Source organism: Dasypus novemcinctus, chromosome 2 (assembly GCF_030445035.2).
Source record: "Dasypus novemcinctus isolate mDasNov1 chromosome 2, mDasNov1.1.hap2, whole genome shotgun sequence".
Taxonomy (NCBI): domain Eukaryota; kingdom Metazoa; phylum Chordata; class Mammalia; order Cingulata; family Dasypodidae; genus Dasypus; species Dasypus novemcinctus.
Window position 1 is genome coordinate 160,991,801 of NC_080674.1, and position 26,866 is coordinate 161,018,666.

The 26,866-nt window shown below is 42.4% G+C and overlaps 1 protein-coding gene across 3 annotated transcripts in view; it reads right to left on the reverse strand.

Moving 5' to 3' along the window:
- LOC101443597 (proton-coupled amino acid transporter 2) overlaps positions 1 to 26,866 on the reverse strand; it is a 37,404-nt gene that overhangs the window by 7,554 nt on the left and 2,984 nt on the right. For all 3 annotated transcript variants that reach the window (XM_004453460.5, XM_004453461.5, XM_004453462.5), the window contains exons 2-9: positions 23,109 to 23,317; positions 20,196 to 20,286; positions 19,524 to 19,612; positions 18,928 to 19,023; positions 15,614 to 15,698; positions 12,529 to 12,747; positions 9,559 to 9,657; positions 122 to 288 (exon numbers count right to left, since the gene is read on the reverse strand). In XM_004453460.5, the coding sequence (XP_004453517.1) occupies positions 122 to 288; positions 9,559 to 9,657; positions 12,529 to 12,747; positions 15,614 to 15,698; positions 18,928 to 19,023; positions 19,524 to 19,612; positions 20,196 to 20,286; positions 23,109 to 23,272 (1,010 nt within the window). In that variant the 5' untranslated portion in view covers positions 23,273 to 23,317. The remainder of the gene's footprint in view (positions 1 to 121; positions 289 to 9,558; positions 9,658 to 12,528; positions 12,748 to 15,613; positions 15,699 to 18,927; positions 19,024 to 19,523; positions 19,613 to 20,195; positions 20,287 to 23,108; positions 23,318 to 26,866) is intronic.

Genomic DNA, 26,866 nt, shown 5'->3' on the forward strand with positions numbered 1-26,866 from the left:
TTTGCAGTGAGAACTCTGCTTCTCTCCATGGAGGTCTCCTGTCTGTGGAAGGGAGGCAGCAGTGACATACATGATCCCACTTAGCCCTGAATCCCCACTGCCCGAGAGCCTGTGAAGGTACCAGCAGCTGGGCAGGTTAAGAGTTATGCTGGCCTTGATGTCGTCTCCAAACCGCAGGTAGCCCAGGGTCCCGACGGTGATGTACAAGGAGGTGATGATGGACATTCCCAGAGACAGGACAGTTGGGAAGCGGCGGGCATCCTTCATCTTGTTCTCCAGGGGCAGAACCTACAGAAATACCACAGTGTAGGAAGAGTGAGAGGAAAAGAGAAACCTGAACATAAAGAAGGATGGCATGGAGTCACAAGATGAGCCGTGGACTATTCAGAGCTGGAAGGGTCCCTCAGGTTATCCAGACCAAAGATCACATCCTGGTAGCCCTTAGTGATCCAACCAGCGGATGCCTTTTTTTTTTTTTTTTGCCGGCATAGCCTTTTAGACAGTTGATTATGGATGCCTTCACGCACAACATTCTTCTCCATTCACCAGGCCCACTTCTCCCTCTCACATTGACTCATCCTTGCCTCTTCTCCCACATTACCTTCCCCAAGGTATTTGAGTTTGAGATTCCCAATTCTAGTGCACTCCTCTAGATGCAGATGGGGAGGCTGAGACCCAGAGAAGGGAAGGGCTCCCCCGAGGTTTGCTCAGTGGGCTGGTGACAGAACTGGTACTGGAGCCCGGCTTCCCGGTTTCCCCAGCAGTCCATTTTCTCACATATCATGTTCTCAGTCTTTTGTCTCAGGACACCTTTTTCCCCAATTGAGTCCCAAGTTGAGAACAGCCTGCTTCTTCTAGTCCTGTCTTCAGAACCAACCCTCCAATCCTTCATCCCATACATTTCTCTTCAGGCTACTATTGGACTTATTGGCTGAGAGATGGCCCCATCTTCTCCTTTATCAGGCACTTTACCTGCATAGTCTCATTTAACTGTTCTGTACCTTAATTTCCTTATGTGAAAATGGGCACAAGACTAAATCTTACCTTTTGGATTTTTTTTTTTTTTTTGGTAATTACATGAGCAATGACCCCTTAATGGCACATAATAGGGGCATAGTAAATGTTAACTGTTATTATTTTTAATACTGGGAAGGCCACAACTCTAGGAGGTTGTTATTTGTATTATTTTTATTTTACTGTCTAGGAAATCAAGGCTCTGAAGATGAAGTAACTTGTCTAGTTTACACAGCTTGAAAGTGGCCGATCCAGGATGCAGACCAGGGCTGTCTTGCAAAGTCCAAGAGCCTATAGCCCCATAGTATTATATATGTTTACTACTAAGTAGAAACTGAGCGTATAGTCCTTTGTACTATGGAAGATGCTTGAGTGCCATGTCATGTCATCGCTGTGCCTCTCCACTTTCCTCTGAGCTGGGTATAGGTTTCTATCTCTGGCAGGTAGTCAGGAAAATGTTTGGGGGTATTATGTGTAGAGCAGAAAATCCAACCTGAGCCCTCCCACCCTGCAACACATTTTTGCTGCATAATTATCCAGCCCTAAATGCTGGCTCTCTCTCACCATAATCAAAGAGATAAATGGCCATTGACATAAAGTGGAAGGGCCTCTGGATTGGAGTCAGAAGTACTCGGTTTTGGTCACAGCTGCAGCAGTTCCTAGCTGTGACGTAGTCCAGCTCACCTTGCCTGCCTTGGGCTTAGATGGCCTTCTGTAGAATGGGATACTGGGCTAGGAGATTTCTGAAGGTAATATCAACTAAGAATCATTAGCACCTAATGGGTACTCCATAAACACATTTTGAACAAATATTTTATAGTTGGAAAATTGGAGTTCAGAGAATAGCATTGGCCAAAATAATTTTCAAACTAATTCTACCACCAAAGTCATTCCTTTAAATTCTGCACTCTGCTTTTGGCCATGAGTGTCTAGGATTCTAAAAACAAAGTGTTTCCAATGCCATCTAAGATAGTGTAGCACAGTCCACTGTATCTCTCTTCCTGATTACAAATAAAAACCCTGGACAGAGTAAACAAAGCAACAACATATGGAATCTGAAAAGTAAATAATAGCAGGTAGATTGCGAAAGGAAATCAAAATCAGGGAAATGATGATTATGGCAAAAAATTTCCTCATAGTTTCCCTGTATCTCCCAGTTGAGACAACTGATCAGGAAAAGGGACCTCTCCAAGTTGGATAAAGGGAAACCCTAAATCTGTGCTTGAAGTCCTGGGCTCAGCCCTGAGCTGTGCATCAAAGCAAAGGCTGTGACACCTGAACTATCATGTTGACTGCCATCCACTTCCCAGTCTGGTTCCTGGGAGTACACATGCAGGTTGGGCCTGAACAGCACTGTGTGGATGTAGAAAACTAACCTGATATTGGAGCCACAGCCCACAGAAAGTGGGTCAGGACTTGTGATCTGAATCGAATCAGTTCTTTTGCCGGGTTAGACATTCTCTTGAGGACTTCAATAGATCCCAGAGTCTCATAAAATAATATTAAAAGTGTGCAGAATACATGTACACTGATGTTCATAGCAGCGTTATTCACAATTGCCAAAAGATGGAAACAACCCATGTGTCCATCAACCAATGAATAGATAAACAAAATGTGGTATATACATACAATGAAATACTATGCTGCAGTAAGAAGAAATGAAATTGGGACATATATGATAAGATGGATGAATCTTGAAAACATTATGCTAAGCATAGTAAACCAGACACAAAAGGACAGACATTGCATGGTCTCATTAATATGAACTAAATTATAAGAATAAATGCATGGAGTTAAAACCTAGAGTATAAGTTATTAGGAGATAAGAGGAGGGCTGAGAAGGACTACAGATGCTTATTGTATGTAGAAGTTTTAATTTGACTATAAAAGTGTGGAAATGGATAGAATTGATGGTAATGCATTATAGTGAGTATCAGCTGGTTTATAAATGGGATTATGGCTGAAAAGGGTAGTCTGGGGTGCAAATGTCAATTGAGAGAAAGCTAGAGAATAATCTAGGGATTGAATAACACAGTGAACCCAGAGGTGGATGAGAATTGTGGTTGATGGTACAGATGCAAGAGTGTCCTTCTGTGAGCTAAGGCAGATGTATGTCACTATTGCAGGATGGTGGGGATGTGGAGATGCATGGGAAAAATACAGTTGGTGTAACCTATGGACTGTGGTTAACAGAAATATTGTAATATTCTTGTATCAATACCAAAGATGTACTGTGTTGATAATGGGAGGATATGGAAAAAGTGTGCCAAATGTACACTATGGATGATGTTTGGTGGTAATAGTCTGATATTATCTCATAAACTGTAACAAATATTCCATCACATTGTGGTATGTTGGTGAAGGGGTGTTGAATGGGATTCTACACATGTACATGATTAATTTGTAATTTCACAACCTCTGTAATCAAAATATATTTAAACAATAGGGAGTTTGGGGGAAAAATACACCAAATGTAAGATATGGGTTATAGTTAGCAGAAATATTTTGTCAATGCTCTTGCATAGTTTATAATAAATGTTTCACAACAATGCAAGGTGTTGGTGGTGGAGTGATGTATGATGTTATTCATGTTTATTTTGTAAGTTCACAACTTTTACCATACACTTATTGCTTATGTATGTTCACATATGAGTGATATACTTCAGTAACATTTTTAAAATGTGCAAAATACAGTCCAAAACTATTGGACATACAAAAAACTAGGAAAATCTCAACAACACCCATGGAAAAAGACAATAGATGCCAACCCTGAGATGACTCAAATGCTGAAAATATCAGACAAAGTCTTTGTAATCATGCTCCAGGAGTCAAGAAAAAACACTATTGAAATGAATGGAAAGATAAATTCTCATAAAAAAGTAGGTGTAATCTAAAAGAACCAAATAGAAATTTTAGAAGAGAGAAGTACAATGACAGAAACAAAAAATCAACTGGATGGGCCCAATAGCAGAATGGAAATGATAAAACACAGTCAGTGAACTTGAAGATAGAGCAATAGACGTGATCATATCTGAACAACAGAGAGGAAAAAAGGTTGAAAGAAATTATTACAGCTTCAGAAACCTGTGGGGTATACATCAAAAAGTCCAACACTTATGTCACTGGAATCCCAGAAGGAGAAGAGAAATAGGAAGAAAAAAAAACTTGAAAAAAATAAAGGCTGAAAACTTCCCAAATTAAAAGACAGACTTTTACAGATTCAAGAAATTAAGTGAACACAAACAGGACAAAATAAAACTGTACTAGGCACATCACAATCAAAGTGCTGGAAACCAAAGATAAGGAAAAAAATATTGAAAATAAACAGAAAAAAACAACAACATTACATATAAGGGAAAGTTATTCAAATGACTGCAGATTTATCATCAAAAATTATGAAGGAAAAAGGAAGGAAAACCATATTTTCAAAGAGCTGTAAAAAATGAATGCCAACCAAGAATTCTATACAAGCAATAATGTTCTTCAGGAATAAAGGCAAAATAAATACATTCCCAGATGAAGAAAACCAAGAGAATTCATTTCCATAAAACCTGCTCTAAGGGAAGTGGACTTGGCCCAGTGGTTAGGGCGTCCATCTACCACATGGGAGATCTGCAGTTCAAACCCCGGGCCTCCTTGACCTGTGTGGAGCTGGCCCATGTGCAGTACTGATGCCCATGTGCAGTACTGTGCCACGCAGGGGTGTCCCCCGCGTAGGGGAGCCCCATGTGCAAGTTGTGTGCCCCATAAGGAGAGCTGCCCAGTGCGAAAGAAAGTGCAGCCTGCCTAAAAATGGCGCCGCCCGCACAGAGAGCTGACACAACAAGATGATGCAACAAAAAGAAACACAGATTCCTGTGCTGCTGACAACAACAGAAATGGACAAAGAAGAAGACACAGCAAACAGACACAGAGAACAGATGACTGGGGCAGGGGGGTCGGGGGAAGGGGAGAGAAATAAATAAATAAATCTTTTAAAAAAAAACCTGCTCTAAAATAAATGCTAATGGAGCATCTTCATGTGAGGGAAACTTAGTATTTCAGGGACAAAGAAAGAGCAACAGAAGTGGTAAATATTTGGGTAAACATAATAGACTGTTTTTCTCTAGGAACTTTATTAAAAGGATTATGTAAATCTGTTTTTTTCTGATTAAAAAAAAGATCCTACTTACAATAGGTTTATATCCATATCAATGGATTAGACTAAAGAACATGTTTTTCTGGGGTACACACAGCTTCAAAAACACAACACTCCACCTTCAGGACACCCAAAGATACGTTCTTTCTATATGCAAAATACAACCATTCCACCAAAATATCCCAAAAGCCTTAAGTTATTTCAGTAACAATGCTAAGTACAAATCAGTTATAGCTGCTAAACAAACCAACAAACCAACAAACCAACAAACAAATAATTGTGCAAGAATAGCCAGAAATAACAGCTTTGTACAGCAGGGGAAGCATGGAGAGATTGAGGGGGGAAGAATTTTCTTGTTAGTTTTTTTTGTTTATTAGTACTATTATTATTGTTGAAATAATTAAAATTGTCTAATGATGATTGAGGTGATGAATGCACAAGTGATTATACCAAATATCATTGATTGTACACTTAGGATGAATTGTATACTTTATTAATATGTATCAATAAAATTGATATTTTTTTTTAAAAAAAGGACTATATAAGTCTGTTGAAAGCAAAAAAATATAATGTCCTATGGTGTTTTAATGTATTTAGATATAATACATATGGCAATACAATGTAAAGTGGGGGGGAGGAGTAAAGAACATATATGATTATTAGATTTGTACATTTTACTTGAAGTGATAAAATATTAACTCTAAGTAGACTGAAAAGTCATATGTTTATTGTAATCCATATAGCACCACTAAAAATATTATAGAAAGAGATATAATAAAAAAGTCAATAGGTATATTAAAATGGAATACTAAAAAGTATTGAAATAATACAAAAGAAAGCAGGAAAGGGAGAACAGATAAAATAAAAGAAGGATAAAACAGAAAACAAATATTATAATGTAGACCTAAATCCAATGATAATAATTATATTAACTATAAATGGTCTAATCACACCAAATAAAGGACAGAGATTGACAGATTGGATAAAAAACAGGACCCAACTACATCCTATCTATAAGAAATGTACTTTTATTACAATGCTATAAATAGGTTAAAATGAAAAGAATGGTACATCACATGAAAACTACAGATCAATAACCCTTATGAATACGGATAAAAAATCCTCAACAAAAATACTAGCAAACTGAATCCAGTGGTATATTAAAAGGATTATAAAACGTGAACAACCGGGATTTATTCAAGGAATGCAAGTGTGGTTTAACATATGAAAATTAATCAATATACCAAATTAATAGAATGAAAGAAAAACCGTACATGATTAACTCAACTGATGTAGAAAAAGCATTTGACAAAAAACAATACCCTTATTTTTTTTCTACTTAGTTGCTTCATCGTATTTTTGGTATGTCACTTTGCTGTGTGGAGGCCTGTGCCTCACCATGCAGGCCTGGGACACCTTTTTTCTTTTTTGGGGGATTGAACCTGGGTCCTCCATATAGTAAATGAGAGCTCAATTGCTTGAGCCACAGCTGCTTCCCATAATATCCTTTTGTGATTAAAAGAAAACAAACAAACAGGAATAGAAGGGGACTTCTTCAGCCTGATAAAGGACATCTATGAAAAACCCAATGTAACATCATACTTATTAGTGGATAAGTGGATATTTTCCCCTTAAGATTGAGCTCAGGGACAAGATAAGGATGTCTGCTTTTGTCACTTCTATTCAACATTGTATTGGAAGTCCTAGCAAGGACAATTAGATTAAAAAAAGAGATAGAATGCATACAAATGGGAAAAGAGGAGGAAAAACTATCTCTATTCACAGATTTTATGATTCTAAATATAGAAAATTTTAAAGAACCCACCCCAAAAAAAAAAAAGCATTGAAACTAATAAATGCCTTCAACGAAATTGTGGGATGAAGATCAACATATACAAATCAGCTGTATTTCTAAACATTAGCAATGAACAATACAAAAGAGTAATTACATAATCATCAAAAATAATAAAATAAACAGGAATAAAATTATTCAAGGAGCTGTAAGACTTGCACACTGAACACTATAAAGCATTGTTGAAAGAAAGCAAAGAAAACCTAAATAAATGGAAAGACGTCCTATGTGTTCCTGGATTGGAAGTTGTAATACTGTTAAAATGGAAATATTCCCCCAATTGATCTACAGATTCATAGCAATCCCTCTTAAAAATCCAACTCCCCTCCATTATTTTTTTTCTAAAAAGAATGTGCTGATCATAAAATTCATGAGGAATTGTCAGGGACCCTGGATAGTCAAAACAATCCTGAAAAAGAAGAGCAAATTTGGAAGACTCATATTTCCCAATTTCAAAACTTACTACAAAGCTACAGTAATCAAAACAGTATGGGGGAGCTGATGTGGCTCAAGTGGTTGAGTGCCTGCTGCCCACATGGGAGGTCCTAGATTCTCTTCCCAGTGCCTCCTAAAATCAAAAGAACAAACAACAAGCAAACAAATGAAGAAACTAACTTAAGGAAGCTGATGTGGCTCAGTAGTTGAGTGCCTGCTTCCTACATACTAGGTACTGGGTTCCATCCCAGGCCTGGTACCTCAAAAAAAAGGTGGGGGGGATCATTATGACCTTGAGTTAAGCAGTGTTTTTAGATACAACACCAAAAGCATGATCCATAAAAGAAAAATCTTGATAAATTGGACTTTATCAAAATTAAAAATGTTTGCTCTGTGAAAGACACTAAAAGGATGAAAAGACAAGCTACAGATTGAAGAAAATATTTCAAATTACATAATTAACAAAGGACTTGAGTCTAGAATATGTAAAGAACTTTAAAAAATTCAACAATAGGGAAGCAGACTTGGCCCAATGGATAGGGCGTCCACCTACCACATGGGAGGGCCAAGGTTCAAACGCAGGGCCTCCTGACCCTTGTGATGAGCTGGCCCATGCACAGTGCTGATGCACACAAGGAGTGCTATGCCACGCAGGGGTGTCCCCCACGTAGGAGAGCCCCACGTGCAAGGAGTGTGCTCCTAAGGAAAGCCACCCAGGAATGGCGCCACACACAAGGAGAGCTGACACAGCAAGATGATGCAACAAAAAAAGAGACACAGATTCCTGGAGCTGTCAAGAATGCAAACGGACACAGAAGAACACACAACAAATGGAAACGGAGAGCAGACAATGGGGGGGGGGGTGGTGAGGAAGGGGAGAGAAATAAATTTTAAAAATTTAACTATAAAAAAACAACTCAATTTAATATATATTGCAGAAGATTTGAATAGACATTTCATCAAAGAAGATATGTCAAGCAAACACATAAAAAGATGTTCAAAACTATTGGCCTTTAGTAAAAGTGGCTATTAGTAAGTCACAATGAAATGCCACTACACAGCTATTAGAATGGCTAAAATTGAAAATATCATGTTAGCAAAGATACAGAGAAAACTGACAGGGCTGCAAAATGGGACAGCCATTCTGAAAAACTGTTTGACACATTCTTATAAAGTTAAACATACATTATTCTGTGACCTAGCACTCTACCTCCTAGAGAAATGAAAATTTATGTTCACACAAAACCCTGTACATATAAGATTATAGCAGCATTACTCATAATTGCCAAAAGTTAGAAACAACTGCCCTTAAACAGATGACTAGATAAGCGTACTGTGGTACAGTCCATACAGTGGGTGCTCAGCAATGGAAATCAAGAAGCTACTGATACATGCAACAGCATCGAGGAATCTTAAATGCATCAGGCTAAGTGAAAGATCCAAGTCTCAAAAGGTTACACACTGCGTGATTCCATATAAACAGAAACAGAACAGGTTGCTGGTTGCTGGGGGTTAGTGGGAGGTGGGGAAGTTACCATAACAGGGCAATATGAGACAGTTTTTTGTGGTGAGAGAATTGTTCTGTATCCTAATTATGGTAATGGCTACATGACACATTTCTAATATATCACATAAATGTATACCATAAAAGTACCTTTTATTGTATGTAAGTAAATAAATAAATTTTATTAAAAAATATAAATGGCCTTACCCTCCCTCAAATGTGAGAGTAGAGACTATAAAATAACCCATTTAAAATATACAGTACTTTCCACTTTAAAATCGATTTACATTTAATTAAATTCTTTAATTTAAATTGTACACCTCCTAAGTCTTGACTTTTTAAGAGATTAGGAAATTGATGTCTAAGAAGGTTAAATGATGTGGAGAGAAATATTTGATAGATGTATGGGAATGAAAATAAAACTCTCTCCTGACTGTCTCTCTGCTGTAAACTACTTTTCTTCTGCTGGTGACAACTGGCCCAAGTGAGACGAGAGGTCACTTTCTCCCACGTGCATTTTCTAGGAGTCCAACACAATGGCAAGAGGACACAGACACCCAGAGCCCTTAGCTCCTTTTCAGAGGGCCATGCAGTCCATGCCAAGTCAAACCTTACCACACCAATGCTTTCAAATGAAAAAACAGCCGTTCCAAAGAAGAGCGGGTAGGTCTTCCAACTTGCTACCAGTGGCAACCTGCTGGGGTGTGGAATTCCCTACAGGAGAGAAAAATAGCATGAGGATAGGACATTCACTCTCAAAACACACTTGACTCCCTTAAGAAATGGATACTCTGAGAGTAGACCTGAATCTTTTTAGTAGAATATCAAAAAGTTCAGAAAACTTCAAAGGGAATTATACAAGGATCAAAGTTGATTTTAACACTGCATAAAACCAAAAAGCCTGCACATAGCAACATTGAGAATATGTATGTCACTTCTAGACATATACCCAAAGATAGTGAAAACAGGGTTGCAAACAGATACTTGTACACAAATGTTTATAGCAGCATTATTCATGATAGCCAAAAGCTGGGAACAACATAAATTATCATCAAAAAACGAATGGATAAGCAAAATGTAGTACATACATATAATTGAATATTATTTGGCCATAAGAAAAAATGGAGTTATGAGTCATGCTACAACATGCAAGAACCTTGAAAAAGTCATGCTCAGTGGAACAAGCAAGACACATATAAAAATTGTATATCACTTATAAGAGAAAACTTGAAATTGCAAATTTCCAGAGATAGAATGCAGATTAGAGATTATGGGGGAAAGAATATGGGGAGGGGAGAAAGGAAGACAGTTTGTTTGTGAAAAAATAATAAAAAGTAAAGCAGCAGTAGAATTAAATTCAGATCACCTCCAAAAAAATCTCTAAAAGAAAATCTTACACACACAGATTAGTCCCAGCCTCAAGCATGGAAGGAAACATCTTTTAATGATCAGTGGTCAAGGGTGTTGGAAATCACTGTGACAGTTTTAGTGAGGTTCTAGGAGTCCAAAGCAACTACTTAAGTATGAAAGCCCATTTTACTTCTTCAAGGAGCTAAAAATTGAAAGGGAGAAAAGTGTCTGGAAAAATGTTTTGTATTTCCTATGCCTTGAAGGCACAAATAATTACAAAACCATTTCTTTAATCGCTTTCTCTGGAAGAGTTAAAAATGTGATTAGTAATGGAAGAAAATATAGCATTAATGTGGAGAAAGTGGCCATGGTGGCTGCTGAGGGTAGGGAGAGGGAAGAAGAGGTATGTTGTGGGGTCATTTTTAGGACTTGGAGTTGTCCAGGGTGATACAGCAGGGACAGTTGCTGGACATTGTATGTCCTGCCATGGCCCACTGGGTGGACTGGGGGAGAGTGTAAACTACAATGTAAATCACTATCCATGTGGTACAGCAGTGCTCCAAAATGTATTCACCAAATGCAATGAATGTGCCACAATGATGAAAGAGGTTGTTGATGTGGGAGGGGGTTGGGGGCTATATGGGGACCTTATATTTTTTTAATGTAACATTAAAAAAAAAAAAGACAAAAAATAAAAATAAAAAAAAAGAAAAGAGAAAAGAAAAAAAAATGCCAAAAAAAAAAAAAAGAAAAAAAGAAAAAAAAAGAGTGGTTGTGGCTCAAGCAGTTGAGCACTTGCTTCCCACATGGGAGGTCCCGGGTTCAGTCTCTAGTGTCTCCTAAAAACAAATAAATAAACAAGCAAGCAAATGGAAAAAACAACTCAGGGGAGTTAATGTGGCTCAGTGGTTGAGTGCCAGCTTCCCACCCACATAAAATGTCCGAGATCCCAGGCTCATTCCCCTGCCCCAGTACCACACACACAAAAAAGAATCAGAGGTAGCTATCTAATTAGGAAATTCAGTTTTGCAGAAGTCATCTATACTGTCTAAGGAGTACATAACTGATATATAGATATCTAAAATACCTAATTCATAATCTTGACCAAATCTCACAGACAATGATACTTTTCCCCTTCAGGCTTCTGAAAGAGAAAAACATCTGAAAGGTAATGGGTATGCCAAAGGGTTTCTAGGATTTAAATTTCTATGTAATTTTGTCCTTTATAAGGAGAAAAACTAGAAAAGATAGAAAAGTAGGAAATTGAGGGGAAATCAATATCCATAACTCAGCCTCAAAGATGTTTTAGTTAACATTATGATAGATTTGCTTGTGGCCTTTTGAGACTCTATTTACCTCTGTGATTAAAATATTAGCTTTATTCCCTTGAATTCCTTAGTGTAATTTTAGGTGCCTGTAGACTAGAGTATATACAACTATAGCTAACTCAATAAATTTAATCTGTGTTAGAAGAACCTGCTTTTCATTTGCTTTTGGCTACTATCCAACCATTACACAAATGGTGTATAGTTCTCCAAAGCAGGTGTTGGAGAAATAATATAAGAGGAGGTATCCAGAAGGATGAGATGGCATAGTGACATCCTTATGGAGGAATGCCTATCCTGAGTTGGTTGAAGAGTATTGGACACATTTAACCACTGTTGGGGATTGAATCATGCCCCCCAAAAGACATGTTCAAGTCTTAACCTGTGCTCTCATGGGTGTGAACCCATTTGCAAATTGGACTTTGAAGATGCTATTATTAGTTAAGGTGTAGCCTCATTCATGAATGGGAGCTTTGAAGATCCTATTTAGATGAGGCCAACTTGAATCAGGATGGACTTTAATTCATATGATGAAGTTCTCAAAAGGAGGTGAAATCTGGACAGAGACACAGATGACCTAGCAGGAGAATTAGAAGCAAGAAGAGACGCCATGTGATGGAAGCAAAGATGCAAGCCAAGGAATTCTGAGGCAAACCAGGACCAGAACCCTATAGACTCCAGGGGAAACCACAGCCAGGTGAGACCTTGATTTTGGACACCTAGTCTCCAAAATCCTGAGATAATAAACTTCTGTTGTTTAAGCCAATCCATCATGTGGTATTTGTCATAGCAGCCCTGGCAAACTAAGATACTCACTCTCAGGGTTTGCCCCAGGTATCTGAAGGCTCGGTCTAGGATTGGAACAATGACCCCGGCCCGTGGAGGAGTGTGGTATGTGATGCATACTGACCCAGGCAATGTACTGGGTGATGATGACCAGGCTGACCAGCATGCTGATGTTGGCCAGCATGGAGAAGATGGACAGGACCCTGAGGTTGCGGATGAGGGCCAGCAGCACCAGGAGGGGTAGGAAGGCAAGCATGTAGAGTCGTGAGTCCACGGTGGGGGTCAGCAGCACCGTCTCATTGTGATGGCAGTTGTTGGTTGTAACATTAACGGCTTCTACTACCTGAGGAAAGAATGGGAAAAGCTCTGGCCACACAGCTAGGCAGTGCCTTCACCACAATCAGACTCCCTCACAGAGAGCTGGAGTGTCGCCGAGCGCCGAGGTCTCATGGGGAATTACAGTAAATTTAGGGCTTCTCATTCTGAACTCTCTGCCCCTGTACTTCCTCAAAAGAGGTTGCATGAACAACTTTAAGAAAAAAAGAAATAACTGGATTTGCAGTGGGCTATTTGCTGGCTTTTGGCAACCCAACATTCATTCCTCCTGATTTTGATTTATTTTTGGTGATTATCTCTCACCACTAAATATAGCCTTGGAGGACAGCAAAGCACAATCATATGACAGAGCTTAAGGATGGACCTTGGACTCAAGCTAGGACATTCAGAATCTCTTGCAGGAATCTAAATCTCAAGCAAAGTGACACAAGGATAGAACTAGAGGAGCGTAAAAATAAAATCTGATATTGCATCCCTGAAGAAACTGTGCATCAGTTTCACTAAATAGATACCCCTAGCTGCTCTGGTTCCTATTTTTTTCCTGAGACCTGTTATTCCCTGTCATTTTGTAAGTTAGCCTATGTCCTTCCACTGAACTTAAGGTCTATATAAGTCCCCAGAGTCTTTTTTGTACTACTAATAAAAAAAACTCAGTATTATTCTCAACTGGTATACTAGAGGCATTTTGCAGGCCGGAAGTCTTCCTCAGGTGGACTGCACCATTCATTGCAGGATATTTAACATCCCTTGACTCCACCCAACAAGTTATTAGCTTCCCCAGTCATTGTGAAAACAATAAACATTCTACCCACGTTTTCAAACACCCCCTGTCAAAGTGGAAGGTGGTGGTACCACCTTTGTTTTAGGATCAGCATAATTGATTTATTCTTATTATGGGAGCAAAACAATTCACTGCAAAACATTGAGAAATGATAGGTAAGCAAGAAGAAAATGTAAAAGTATCAATAATGTCAGTGTCCCTACTAGCCATGGTAATACCTTGGGATATATTCAGCTCTACATTTTACACAATACCACAAATTACATGCTTTACACACATCTTTTTAATATTACAAAACTGGAATCATAGCTTATAGTCTTCTATTGTGAAAGCCTCTTCACTTCATGACACACCACAGATATGTAAATGAAACAGTAAATCTTGTTTTTATCTGATTCCTCCCTACAGTAGGAAAAATACCCAGAACATTAGCCAGGCATTCAGAGCCCTCCATAAATGACCCCCTCCAACCTTAAGGCTCTTCCTTTTCCAAAGCCCACAACTTCTTCTCCAACCAAACCAGTCTGCTGCTTCTGAGCAAGTCCTATACATTCTGCTTCCATGTTATTCACTCACTCTCTTCTCCTGCCTTAGCTGCCACCACTTCTCCTCCAACCTGCCTTTCAATGCCCAGCTTAGAGCCACCTTCCTTGAGGTAGCCTTTGCTTGCTCCAGGGATCTTTCCTGTCCCTGCACATTTGGACAACTATGACATCTCCCATTTAGTTCAGAATTAAGCATCCATGCCCTAGGGCTGCTGTTAGCTGTGTCCTGATCTGCTTCTAAATATTGTATTGATATTTCACTTTTTATATATTTTATAACCCACTTAGCCTGAAAATTTCTCAAGACAGTGCTTGTCTTGTCTCTTAGCAGGTGATGAATAAAGGTTTGCAGATACCACCTTTCAGAAGAGCAGTCTGATAAAGTGTTTTAAGAGCTTTTAAAACAATCAGATGCTTTGACCCGGTAGTTGCACTTGAAGAAATAAATATTAAGAAATAAAGGCATGCACAAAGATTTTTATGCCACTGAAACAGATTCTAGTAGAAAAACAAAGGGAAATAAAGGAAATATCCAATAAGAGGAACTTGATTAAGCTATGGTCAATTTGCGTGATACGGTATTACGGTATTATGGAACTATTATGTTAAAAACTTTAAGGAAATTGCAAAATGCTAACCCGTGATTGCTGAGTTAGAATGATGATCAAGATGGTGTATTACTAAATTTGTGTGTGTTGAGAAGCAATATAGCATAGTGTTTAAGAACTTGAGCTCTGGTGTCAGCTCTGGTTTTAAACCCTAGCTCTGCAAATTTATATGCATTACAAAGCTCAGTTTTCTCATCTGCAAAATGGGAATAACAATAGTGCCTGCCCTGATAAGGTTGTGGAGAGAATTAAATGAAGGGCAGCATGTAAACTTGCTCTACTGCACTGTACATGACACAAAAAGAAGCTAATTCTGCATTCTTACTATTTCTTTTCCTTCTTTTTAACTTTTCTAAATTTCCTAACTTCTGCTATCACTTTTATAATGAGATAAAAAGCCGAAGGAATAGTTTTTTAAAAAAATTGTATTATTGACTAAGGATCATTTCCGTTACTTTACTTTATTTAGTTTGTTCAAATTGCTGCAAGATAACTATGAGATTAAATCAGAAGAAATTCCTGGGGACAACTGTTAGGCCATTGATAAGTAACTAAAGGTTGGTAATGATGACCCAAAGGAGTGATAAAAAAATGCCTCATGTAAATTTTAGAAGAGTTAAAGACAATTACCTTCCAAGGTAGGAGGACTGATAAAATCAAGGGCCCTTAGAGCTCAGGGTTTCAGAGACTAACCTTGAAGACAGGTTCCAAGACATTGGACAAAGGATACTGTGGCCAAATTAACCATTTATAGAAATCCACAGGTAAGTGGACTGGGAGAGAATTTAAGTTCTTTGATACCATCAAGTTTAATGTCCTTTGTTTTAATGATGGCAACAGTAGGACCCAAAGAGATGAAGCAATTATTTGTTAAACAGCTAGCAGAGGATTCTTCTTTTCCATATTCTCTTCCCTCCCACCTTTTCTAGAATACTCTACCTGCTTTAAATTATCTGCCAGAAACACAATGTACACACAGCAGAAGCCCAGCTGGGTGACTATAAGGAAGAAGCTCACAATATGCCTAGAGGGGAGGAAAGAGAGAGAGAGAAAGAAAACTTGTTATAAAAGAAGTTGGCTTGCCAGTCCTATTTCTTGCCATTCTATCCCTCTGTCCCCAGGGGTTGGTGGCTCTGTACCAGCACACTCGGTTCTGCCACCGCAATCAACAATGTGGCAGTAGAAAACAAGGCAACAATAGTTCTTTTAAAGAAACGTTTTTCAACCACCCTCAAACTCTCAGCTCAGCAAATGGTAAAATTCCTCATAGTCAGAAACCTCTGCTCAGAAACTTACTCTTGGGCATTTCTCATAGCTGAAGCTAATTGATATAGGACAAGAGATCAAAAATTTTTTAGCAATCATTAGCTTAAAAATGATTTTTACCATGTACCAGACATTGGAAGACAGTGAGGCACACAGACAAATAAGATATGGTCCTTTCCTGTAGAGTTTGTACACTAGTGGGTGAGATGGACAAAAATATAACATGGCATGGAGGCATGCACATATAAAAGGCATTTTACCCAAATTATGGAGCAGACAGAAAGTCCTCCTAAAAAATGGATACCTGAGCAGGAGTTTTAAAGGATAAGGAAGAATTGGAAGGGGAAGAATGAGGAGGGCAAAGACAGGGGCAGGGAAGGAGATGGAAGAGGAAGAGGAGAGGAAGAAGTAGAAGGAAGAGGATGAGAGGAGGAGAAGGAGGAGGAAAGGAGGAGGAGAAGGAGGTGGAAGAGAGGAGGAAGATGAATAAAAGAAGGTGATGAAGATGATGGAGAGAGAGAGGACAAAGTGAGGTATTTCAGCGGCGGGAACAGGGAGATTCTCTGGCTGTCACTCGGCAAGTCCATTGGAGGAGGGAAGACTAAGGATGGGGAGACAGGACAACGAGCTAATAAAGGGGCTGAAGACAGCAGCAGGCTGGACCAAGACATGACCATTAGAATAGACAGAATTAAAGCATTTTACGAGATACTAAGTGGCTAGAACTTATAAAACCTGGTGAAACTCCCACCCCATCCCCACATCTGAGGGGAAAGCGAAAGGAAAGAATCTGAAGTGATTTACAGGTTTGTGGTTTGAACAACAAAATGAACTAGGAAACTTGGAAGGAAGAACAGGCTTTAGGGACAGGGACAGGGATCTGAACTGTGGAGCTGAGGTTCCTATAGGAAATGTCTTGGAGGGACTATATATTAGTGTCTGGAACACTTAATCTGTAGGTAATGGATAAAGCTTTGAGAAGACAGGAGAGCACTACTGGAGATTGTGCAGAGCAAGAAGAAGAGAAGGCAGAATTCCAAACGATAGAGAACATCATTTAAAGGGAAGATGGAAACAAAGAACCTTATAATGAATGCCAAGGAGTGACTAGAAAAGTAGAAGAGAATCCAGGAAAAAATGGATTATAGAAGCCAGGTGGAGAGAGAATGATTCAAGAAGAGAATAGTCAATTGTACCCACTGCTGCTGAGAGGTTCTCTTGGGTACAAAAGGTACAACCTGGAGGTCTTTGAGGACATTGGTAGAAAGGACGTCAATAGAATTATAAGGATGGAAAAGCCAGATGACCTGTGAAAGAGATGTGAATGGGATAGGAGGAAGTAAAGTCAGTGGGTTGACTTTTCTTTTAAGAAGCTGAAGCATAAGCTCCAGTCTCAATGGTGCTTATTTTGTTCATCATTGTAAGCCCGTTGCCTGACACACTTTCTGACACATTGTAGGTATTTAGGAAACATTTTTTTCAGCAACCATATATTCAATATGAGATAGGACAGAGGTTAGAGGATGGTGTAAGGTCCAGGGAGCACTATACATTTATTTTATTATTTTTAAGATGGAGATACGTGAACACATTTAAATGTGGAGGTGAAGAGCCCATAGGCTGAATTAATAGACTGTGGGCTTTGGGCCGCGGTAGGGGGTTGTGGTAGACCTAAGGTGCCATTTCAGATTGCATCACTTGGGAGGGCACACTTGCAGTCCTGCGGTGCTTTGAGGTGTTTCAGGAGAGCTATCGGCAATCCAGATAGTGCTCAGAAAAGAGGAAGGCAGACAGGACTGAAAATAAAGACAAAGGGAAGATTTACATGATATACTCTGTCCCTAAGTGAACTTTGCTCCCTGGCCTCACGGCTGATGACTTCAATTCTGTATGTGAAGACAGGCTCAAACCTGTACGTACAACTGCCTACTGGACATCTCCACATCCACTTGGATGTCTCTCAAGCACCTCATACCCAAGTTGTCCAAAGCAGAGGTTGTCACAAATTGGAGTCATCCTTGATTCCTCCTTTGCCCTCAATCCTGGTGAGCCATTCATGACTAAGTTCACTTTCTTCCATCCCACTGCCACCAGCTTAGCTCACGCCACCACTGCCACCTGCCTGGAACTTGTTAACAGCCTCCTCAGTGGTCTGACCAAATTTACTCTTGCTAAGCCAAATGAATCTTAAAACAATTTAATATATCACTTCCCCGCTAAAAAACCCTCCCAAGTTTTCTTGGTTGCTTTTAAGAATAGAACAAATCTTTAAGAGGTTCTAAAATGTCCAGCCTGATCTGGCACCTGGTCTAGACATTTTAGGTCCTTCTTCAGTTTCCCCACTCTGACCCTGCCTTCAAGCCACCTATTCTTTTTCTACTTGGACCTGCCACATGCTCCTTCCTGCTTGGGGGCCTTCACACATGGGCTTCCGTCTTCCTGGAAGGCCTGCAGGCCTCCCCACCTTCCCCTAGGTAGTTCCTCAGCATTCAGAACCCCTTCCTTCAGACTCCTCTCCACTGTTCCATCCCAGCAAGACCTCACTGCAGCCCACACAGGTCTCCTTACCTGCTCAGTAGCAACCAATCCTTCTGTCCTTCCTATGACTTATCTCAGTGTTTTTTAAATAACTGTGGTCTAAATTGTCTATCTTTCCCACTGGACTATAATTTCTGTGAGGGCAAGCCCGTATTGCTTTCTTTTCCCCCACAGTATTTCTAGTGCCTGGTAGATAGTAGCAACAGGATAAATACTGTTGAATAAAAGTGCGAGTAATATTAAAACTGAATAACAAAAGAATGAGTATCTTGCCACCGGAAGTATACAAGGAGGGGCTGGGTCAGGGGTGTTGCCAATGGATCTCTTCCATTTGGCAGGTCTAACATTCTGTGCTACACGAACCACCTTTCCAGGGAAGAAGGATCCCTGACACCAGCGTGCCCTCCCCTGCCTCCTACCCCACTGCGGGCAAAGCAAGAACAAGGTACCTTCCCCAGTGGGCGTGGCTCCGGAGCCAGGTTCTGGGGCTGGCTTCTAGCGCATGCATTACCGTGTCCCCATAGTCCATAAAGGGTTTGTTAAACCTGCGGGAGAGACAGCATTCGTAGTTGACAATTTATATTTTAAATTATCATCACATACTCAAAGGTCAGCAGACACAGAGCAAGGTGGGACACAGCTGGAGAGTGGAACGAACGCAGAGACCTAAATTCTGAGACAAGCTTTGAGAGCTGGGGGCATTTCCTTGGTGGCTTCCTTTCCTCACCTATTAGATGACATGGGTACTAGAGAAAAAGAGAAATAGCACCTCCCTGGATGGGAACAGTAGCTTTCCTAGCCGTGATCCCACTGGCTCCTCATGACAATTTTCTTGGGCAGGGTTGGGTGTGGATTATTTAAGCCTGATTTACAGACAAGCATTATGGACTGAGATCAACTAATGAGTAACGTGGCAGAGGCCACCTTAAGCCCCTGCCCCAAGTGCTTTTCTCTTTTTCTCGGCCTTGTTGGAGAAAATGAAAAATTAAACTCTTGTGATGTATGGGATACCAAAGGGGCTGACAAGGGGAGCTGTTTTCCTCACCTGTGACAGAAGTGGCGGGCACACTTGACCAGCATGTGCATACAGTGGCAGGCGACGATGCCCATTGCCAGCAAACTGAGCGGGCCGAGCTGGAGGAAGGGGAAAGCAAGGGGCAAGGAGAGAGGGGAGAAAATGGATCCGTGAAGAGAGCAGTCAGGAGTGATTTGGTAGCTGCAGCTATCACAAAGAACTCAAAGGATTTTCTAGCAAACTGGTTTGCAATTCCTTTTTAGCAGCAAAAGGACTTTTTCAAATGTATTCTCTGGTGGAACTCTGATATGGTAGAGTAAGCGGTGACAGCGGGGCGTTGTGGGCGCGGTAGGGGACCCAGGATCCTGACCACGTGACCCTGCGGTGGCCTCTGAGGCATCCTGGAGAGATGCAGGGCTCCACAGAGAGCAAGTGGAACACGCCATAGTCCAACCTGCACTCTCCCAGGGAGGAAACCGAAGGCCCCAGAGTGGACAAACGACTCGTGAAGGCCACTTGAAGCCCATGGCAGAGCCAGAACCCAAACCCAGGCCAGATGTTTTCATACCAAGTTGGGACCCTGCTGCCTCCCAGTTTTCTCATGGCAGGTTATAAACCATGAAGCCCTCTCCCATCTCCTCTCCTGCAAGCCACATCACCATACTCACCCTCTCCCCTCCCCAAAGTGGCAGCCCCTCTTACCAGGAGGCCCGAGTTCTTCAAAGCCAGAGGGAGCCCCAGGATTCCTGTGCCCATGTTGCCTTTCACCAAATGAATCAAAGTCTGCAACCATCTAAAAGAGAGGAAGCAGGTGTAAGGATGTGGGTGGGCATGCGGCAGTTAGCACCACACAGCCCGCCAGCAGCTGAGTCCAGTGGAGTAGTGGCTCCTGGACTCTCTCAGTGCTCTTATGCTGGCCAGGCAGCTCTAGGTCTCCTGTAGTGTCCTGGTTTGCTTGGAACTGTGCTGGCTTTAGCGGCTAACATGCATTATGTGCCATTATCATACCTGTCATATGCCAGGCACTGTACTAAGTACTTTATGTAACTTATCTTGCTTCACCCTCTTTTAAGACAATGAAGTAGGTGCTCTTATTTTCCCTATTTTGCAAATGAGAAAACTGAGATACAGATAGTGACTTGTCCAAGGTTATATTGGGAGGCAGGATTTGAATCCAGGGCTGCTTCAGTTCTAGTTCTTTATCCCCATCTCCACTGGACCATTCCCCAGAAAGAACCTGAGACAGAAAGAGTAACGGGCCAAGCCCATTTCATAACTGAGGAAACTGAGGCTTGGAGGAGGGGCAGGGACCAGTCCAAGGCCACAAAATTAGCAGCAGAGACTGGATTAAACTCAGAGAAAAGGGAAAAGGGCAGACAGAAAAAAACAAAACAAAACAACACCCCATGATTTCTGCATAAATAGGTCAGATGACTTGGATTCCTGGGTGGTATCAGGTGGGACAGGATTGTTTGGGGATTGGGCTCCAGAAGTGCTTATTTTCCAGTGCAGGACACCAGGGCTGGGCAATGGCATAGGTTCACCACGAGAAAACTCAGGCTCTTTCTTTAAAGCAGATGTAAAGGTGAGTCCTTGGACAAGGTCTAAGCCATCAGGGAAAGAAATTCCAGCGAGTTACCCTCTCTGTTGGGGAGTTACAAAACAAGCCTGTTTCTACACCTCTTCGTACCTGGGTCAAGTTAGACTGAGGTGGGCACTGGGTTTATATCCATGACTTTAGAAACCTTAGAGACTTGCTCTGAATAGCAGCAGAGGTATTTTGGAAGGAGCTTGGTCTCAGGGTTTGGACAAACCGGGGATTTAAAAGTTCAAGGTCACTACTTAACAAGCTATGTCATCTTGGGCAACGTGGCCAGCTTTGCGAAGCCTCTGTAAATGTTAGGAGCAATGATATTTTGAAAGAACTGCCTCAAATACTAAGTCCCTAATCCTCTAACTTCTTGAGGCTCTGCCATTCAATTTTTTAAGAGTTAAAGAGAACAACTGGAGGGAAAAGGGGGGTAGGAGTCTCTGCATGCCTTTCTCTCTCCCAGTGGGTGTCAGCTTCGCTGACAAAGCACTGCACCCTACAGTGGGCCAGTAATGGGTTTGTTTTGGGAGTAGGAAAGGGTGAATGGGTCCCTTTGAAATTTCTAGCTAAAGGGCTTAGGAAATCAGAATTTAACTGTGGGCCACTCAGCCAGCTTAAAATCAGTGTGGTTAGTTGTGCAAAACCCTGGACTGGGAGTCAGGGGGCCTGGGTTCTGCACCTAACTCCCTTGGGACTGTGGACCTGTCCCCACCTAAGTCACAGCAGCCACTGCCCCCCGGGGGCTTTATGTGCAAATCACCTTTAGGGTCACTCTGGCAGGTGCAAACTCTCAGTTGTTTTCCATGAAGACAGGGGGCACAGAGAAGTGACATCGCTTGCCCAAGCTGGTAAGCAGCGAAGTGGGAAGTTCAACCCAGGGATCTGACTGCAGGCGCCATGCTCACCCAGTCTGTCTCACTCCTTCCCTTAACCAGCTGAAAGGGCCACCAAAACCCTGTGTCAGCTCAGGACACAGGAGCTCAGGTTCCTCAAGGCCTCTGATTGAGAAATACCTACACTGGGCAGTGGATAGAGCCAAGCCCGGAGGAGAGCTGGCCCTGTCCCTGACTCTCGGCAGGCCTCGGGGCTCACCCTGGGGCAGGCCAACCCGGGGCAGTGCCAGGCCTGGGGTCATTCCCTAAACTGTCCCATCTGCCTCCCGCTTTACTGTGATGTCCCCCTCCCTGTTCCCCCCTCCCCCACAGCTTCAGATCTAGTTTCGCATGTGGCAAAACAGGCTTAGAGCAGGGCAGGAGCAGGGTCGCAACTTGAACTCAGGCTGTCTCATTCTCTGTGCTGTGCTGCTTCTTCTCTGCCAGCGGTGTTCAAAACTTTCTTTGTAAGGCTGCACCATTTGTCTACTCCATTGAAGGAGGACAAGCAGCTTGGTCTCCCAGCTCGTTCTCTTTCAAGACACTCCCTCATTGTTACCTTTTGGAAGCCTGCCCAAGGGGAAATGGAAGAAACCAGAAGCTTCCACATACTGTGCTTTTTGGTGTCATCATTGGAATTCCTATCTAAGGTAGTGGGTCTGGGGTTCCTGCAATATACCCCAGAGGAAAGAAAATATGGGAATAAAAAGCTTTGGTTGTCAGGGAGGCCACTATAGTTCTAAGCTTAGGTCTCACCTTTTCCTCCAGTAAGTTTGGGATTCTGCCCCCTCCTCCCAATAGCAGCTGGGTTAGTCAGGGGCAAAACTGACTTTAGAGCTCGCACTGGAGTCTATCCCTTATCCTGCCAGTGACTCAGGGCATGGCCGGGGTAATTAGGCATTAGTCTTCTCACTGCGTACATTGGGGGTTGCATCACCACTTCTCTTGGGCTTTTACGACCTTCTCCACTCCTGCACCTTTTAGCTCTCATCTTGATTTGGCCTGACTCCACCTTTTGCCACCTTGGCTTCCCTATCTGTATAATGGGTTGGGGTCAGATACACCCTCCCCAGGGACTTTGCCAGTCAATGCAAGCTTCCAGGCCACAAGGCAGAGAGGGCAGAAAGGGGGATGGCAGAAAACAGCACTCACGTTATGCCCTTGGTCTTCTCTGAGCAACGCAACTCTGAAGAATGTTCTTCCACATAAGTGGAGTCTTTGTTCTGCAGCTTCTTGGCATTTTCTGGTGAGGACATAAGATTCAGTTTGAGGGCACCCGTTCCTGGGGGACTCTCCACACTCTTTGTCACAGGCATGACGACTTTGGAAAGGGAAGGATGGAGGCGATGAGCAGGTCCACGCTGGAAGGAGGCGAGTAGGAAGATGTTTACTGCAGGTGCAAATCGCAGCACAGTGGCCTGTATCTTAGTAGGCTCTGGCCAAGCAGGAATGAGGCCCCACCCACCTCCCCCACAGGGCACCTCCTCCTCCTCTGGGCCTAAAGAAGTTCCCTGGAAGAGGAGCCTCTCCAGGGAAGACTGGGGGAGCGGGGGAAGGGAGGGACTGGGGAAGGGCATGTCTCACCCTCACCAGTATTACCTAATGACAATGACCATGATACTGATAATTTTAGTAACTATTATTTATTAGGCATGTTACTAAGGGATAGACATTCTTCCAAGTGCTTTACCTATATTTTCTCATTAATCCCATTAATTAGGGAAGCAGACTTGGCCCAGTGGTTAGGGCATTCATCTACCACATGGGAGGTCGGCGGTTCAAACCCCGGGCCTCCTTGACCCGTGTGGAGCTGGTCCATGCGCAGTGTTGATGTGTGCAAGGAGTGCCATGCCACGCAGGAGTGTCCCCGTGTAGGGGAGCCCCACGTGCAAGGAGTGTACCCCATAAGGAGAGCGGCCCAGCACGAAAGAAAGTTCAGCCTGCCCAGGAATGGAGCCGCACACACAGAGAGTTGACACAACAAGATGACGTAACAAAAAGAAACACAGATTCCCGTGCTGCTGACAACAACAGAAGCGGACAAAGAAGAACACACAGCAAATAGACACAGAGAACAGACAACTGAGGGGGGGGGGGAAGGGGAGAGAAATAAATAAATCTTAAAAAAAAATCCCATTAATTAAATAATGAAGAACCTGAGCATCTTTTAAGTAAAAAAAAAACAAAACAACAGCCTGAGTTCACAGAAAGTGAGAGTTTGGACCTGAGCCCAAAAGGTCAGTTTTTCACCAATATCCGAATGCAGCCTCCAAGAGTATTCTACACAGCCCGAGCTCAGGGTGGTGGTTTCCACTTCTCATTGCTGTGCAATCTGGAATAAGAGGTCACTTCTGAGAACTCCCCTTTCTTGGAAAAAAGGGAATAATTGCTCACCCTTAACTACTTCTTAGCTCTGTGTCACACTGCAGGGAAAGCAGAAGGTGTTGCTTTGGACAGCCTGTTTTACCCGGAGGACCCCTAGCTGGGCCTAGATGGGGTGTGATTAGCTTAAGGCATTCAAGATAGAAGGTTTCGGGGGTTTCTCTAGCATCCCATTCTCTGTTGTTATTTCCGCTTCAGTGACAGACAAATGCGTAGAACTTTTTCCTCCTTAAAAATGTCAACATTTCACTCAAGACATGGCACTGTTCCTACCATTATTTCATCACAACAATTAGCCTTTATTGAGTGCTTACTATGTGTTAAGAGTGTTACATAAATTTACATAAATTTCTAAGTGGTAGCATAGAGAACTATTTGTTAGGCCCTTCCCTTGCATGGATGGGGCCCTTTCAAACGTCCTGTGTATAAATGTAATTATGTTTCTCTTTTCTTAAAAAGTACCTTCTCTACTCCCACTGCGGCCCCCCACCCCACCCCACGGAATAAGCTTCAGGCCCCACAAGCCTGGCTAATTCTTTGGGGACCATTGCTATTTGTTTTTTCAGAATTGGAAACTGAGGCTCAGAGATGTAGAGTGGCTTGCCCAAGATCCCAGCCAGTGCTTGGCCAAGCAGAACTCTATCCTAGTCAGGTCTTTCCACCCCTGAAGCCCGCAGGGTTGACAGAATGCTGCCTCCCTCAAGTTTCTTGTTCAGAATCAACTGGAAAACTTATATATGTAGTCAGAGCAACATTGTCTATTCATTTGCATGGCAGAAGCTGTAACAGCCTGAGCCAGTATTCCTGCACCCTGCAACCTATTCATTCGCAATTCCCAGATTCCATAATTCAATTCTAATCCCAAATCTCTGCTCAGGCAACAAGATCATTAAATAACATTGTCAAGGAGCTTAAGCTAATATAGCCTGTGCATAAATCAAACTTAATTTACATGCAAATATGCCTAGAAAGCCAAATGAGGAGTGTAAATTCTATAGGCTTTGGCTTTTCAGGGAGGATGCAAGCCAGATGTGTCAAGCCCACCTGGAATGTGGGGGGATTGAGCTAAAGCCTACCTGGAACGTGGGGGATATATGTTAAGTCAAGCTTACCTGGAGGAAATAACTGACCTAATACTCAGGTAAAACACTCGAAGAAACTAACAAAAAGTCCTTTTATATACAAGCACTATTTGACTCCCCACTCTTATTTCCTCTGTATAAAAGGGACCCAAAAATTCTATTCGGGAGTCTGTTTTTATTAGGACAGGAGTCCGCCAAGTCTGGCTGGTTGAAATAAACCATCTTCCTTCTCAGAATTCTTGCGTCCTGGCCTTTGATACTGTGTAAACCCGACTTCTCTGCTACTACACTTCTGGGGGCTTGTCCGGGATTACACTGAGAAGGTCAGAGGTGGCAACGGTTGTTTCCCCTCCTGGACGTCTCCGAGGAGGCAGGGAGGGCCCGGGGGAAACCTAGCCCTGGGCGCCCCTGGACACCCCATTTGAGTCCAGAAAAAGGTTGCGGACCTCGCTGGAGCCCTCCCGGATGAACTGGAGGCACTGGAGGGTTTGAGAGACCCTGAGAACAAAGCAAAGAGCTCTGCATGTCAGACAGGTAAGACCCCTTGGGGCATAGCACAGGAAAAGCCTAATTCTAAAATTAGAAGGGAGCCTGATCCACTCTCTAAAGGAGGAGGCCCCAGTACTCCTGAAAATATGGGAGGAAGCCAACTCCTCTCTAGGTCCAAGAAAAGGAAAGGGGGTGGTTGTGTGCATATGATGATGGCGACTGAATGAAACATAGAAAGTCATTTCTGTGGGGCGAGTGCGGAGTCCTGATCCTCGGTTCTGTGGCGACCTCATATGGTCAAGGGCGATCTGGAGGGTCTCCCTGCAAAGGGACCCTCTTCTGAGGTGGGGGCTTATACCGACCTGGTAAGGTCAAGAGGCGCTGAAAGCTCCCATGAGGGATGTGGCCAGAGACGGATGAAGCGGATGAAGTGTAAGGCTTGAATGAGGGTTGTGCACCATTGGCACAGGGCGGAAAGATGGGAGACACACACAGTAGAACCCCGTCAGGTTGTATGCTGAAAAACTTCCCCCGTGCATTCCATGAAGATGTATACGGCATAAGGTTCCAGCCAGGAAAGCTTAGGATGCTTTGTGAATTAGAACGGCCAACTTTTGGCATGGGCTGGCCCCAGGAGGGCACTTTAGATCCCTGGATCTTCTGCAAAGTCCATGATGCAGTAGCTGAAAATCCAGGGCACCCAGACCAACAGTTCCCCTACATCGATGCTTGGGAAAATGCTGTGAGTCAAAGTCCATCCTAGTTAGGGAAGTACTTGACTAAGGAAGCCAGGATTTGCCAGATACAGAAACTGAGGAATGCTGTCCCAGGGACCAGATCACACAATCACCATGTAAAGGGCCCAGAGAAAGTGCACCCCAAGTCCAGTGCCAATCCACCCATTTGAGAAGGGCCAAATGAAAATGACTTTTCACCGCCTTATGAGATTGCTCCTAC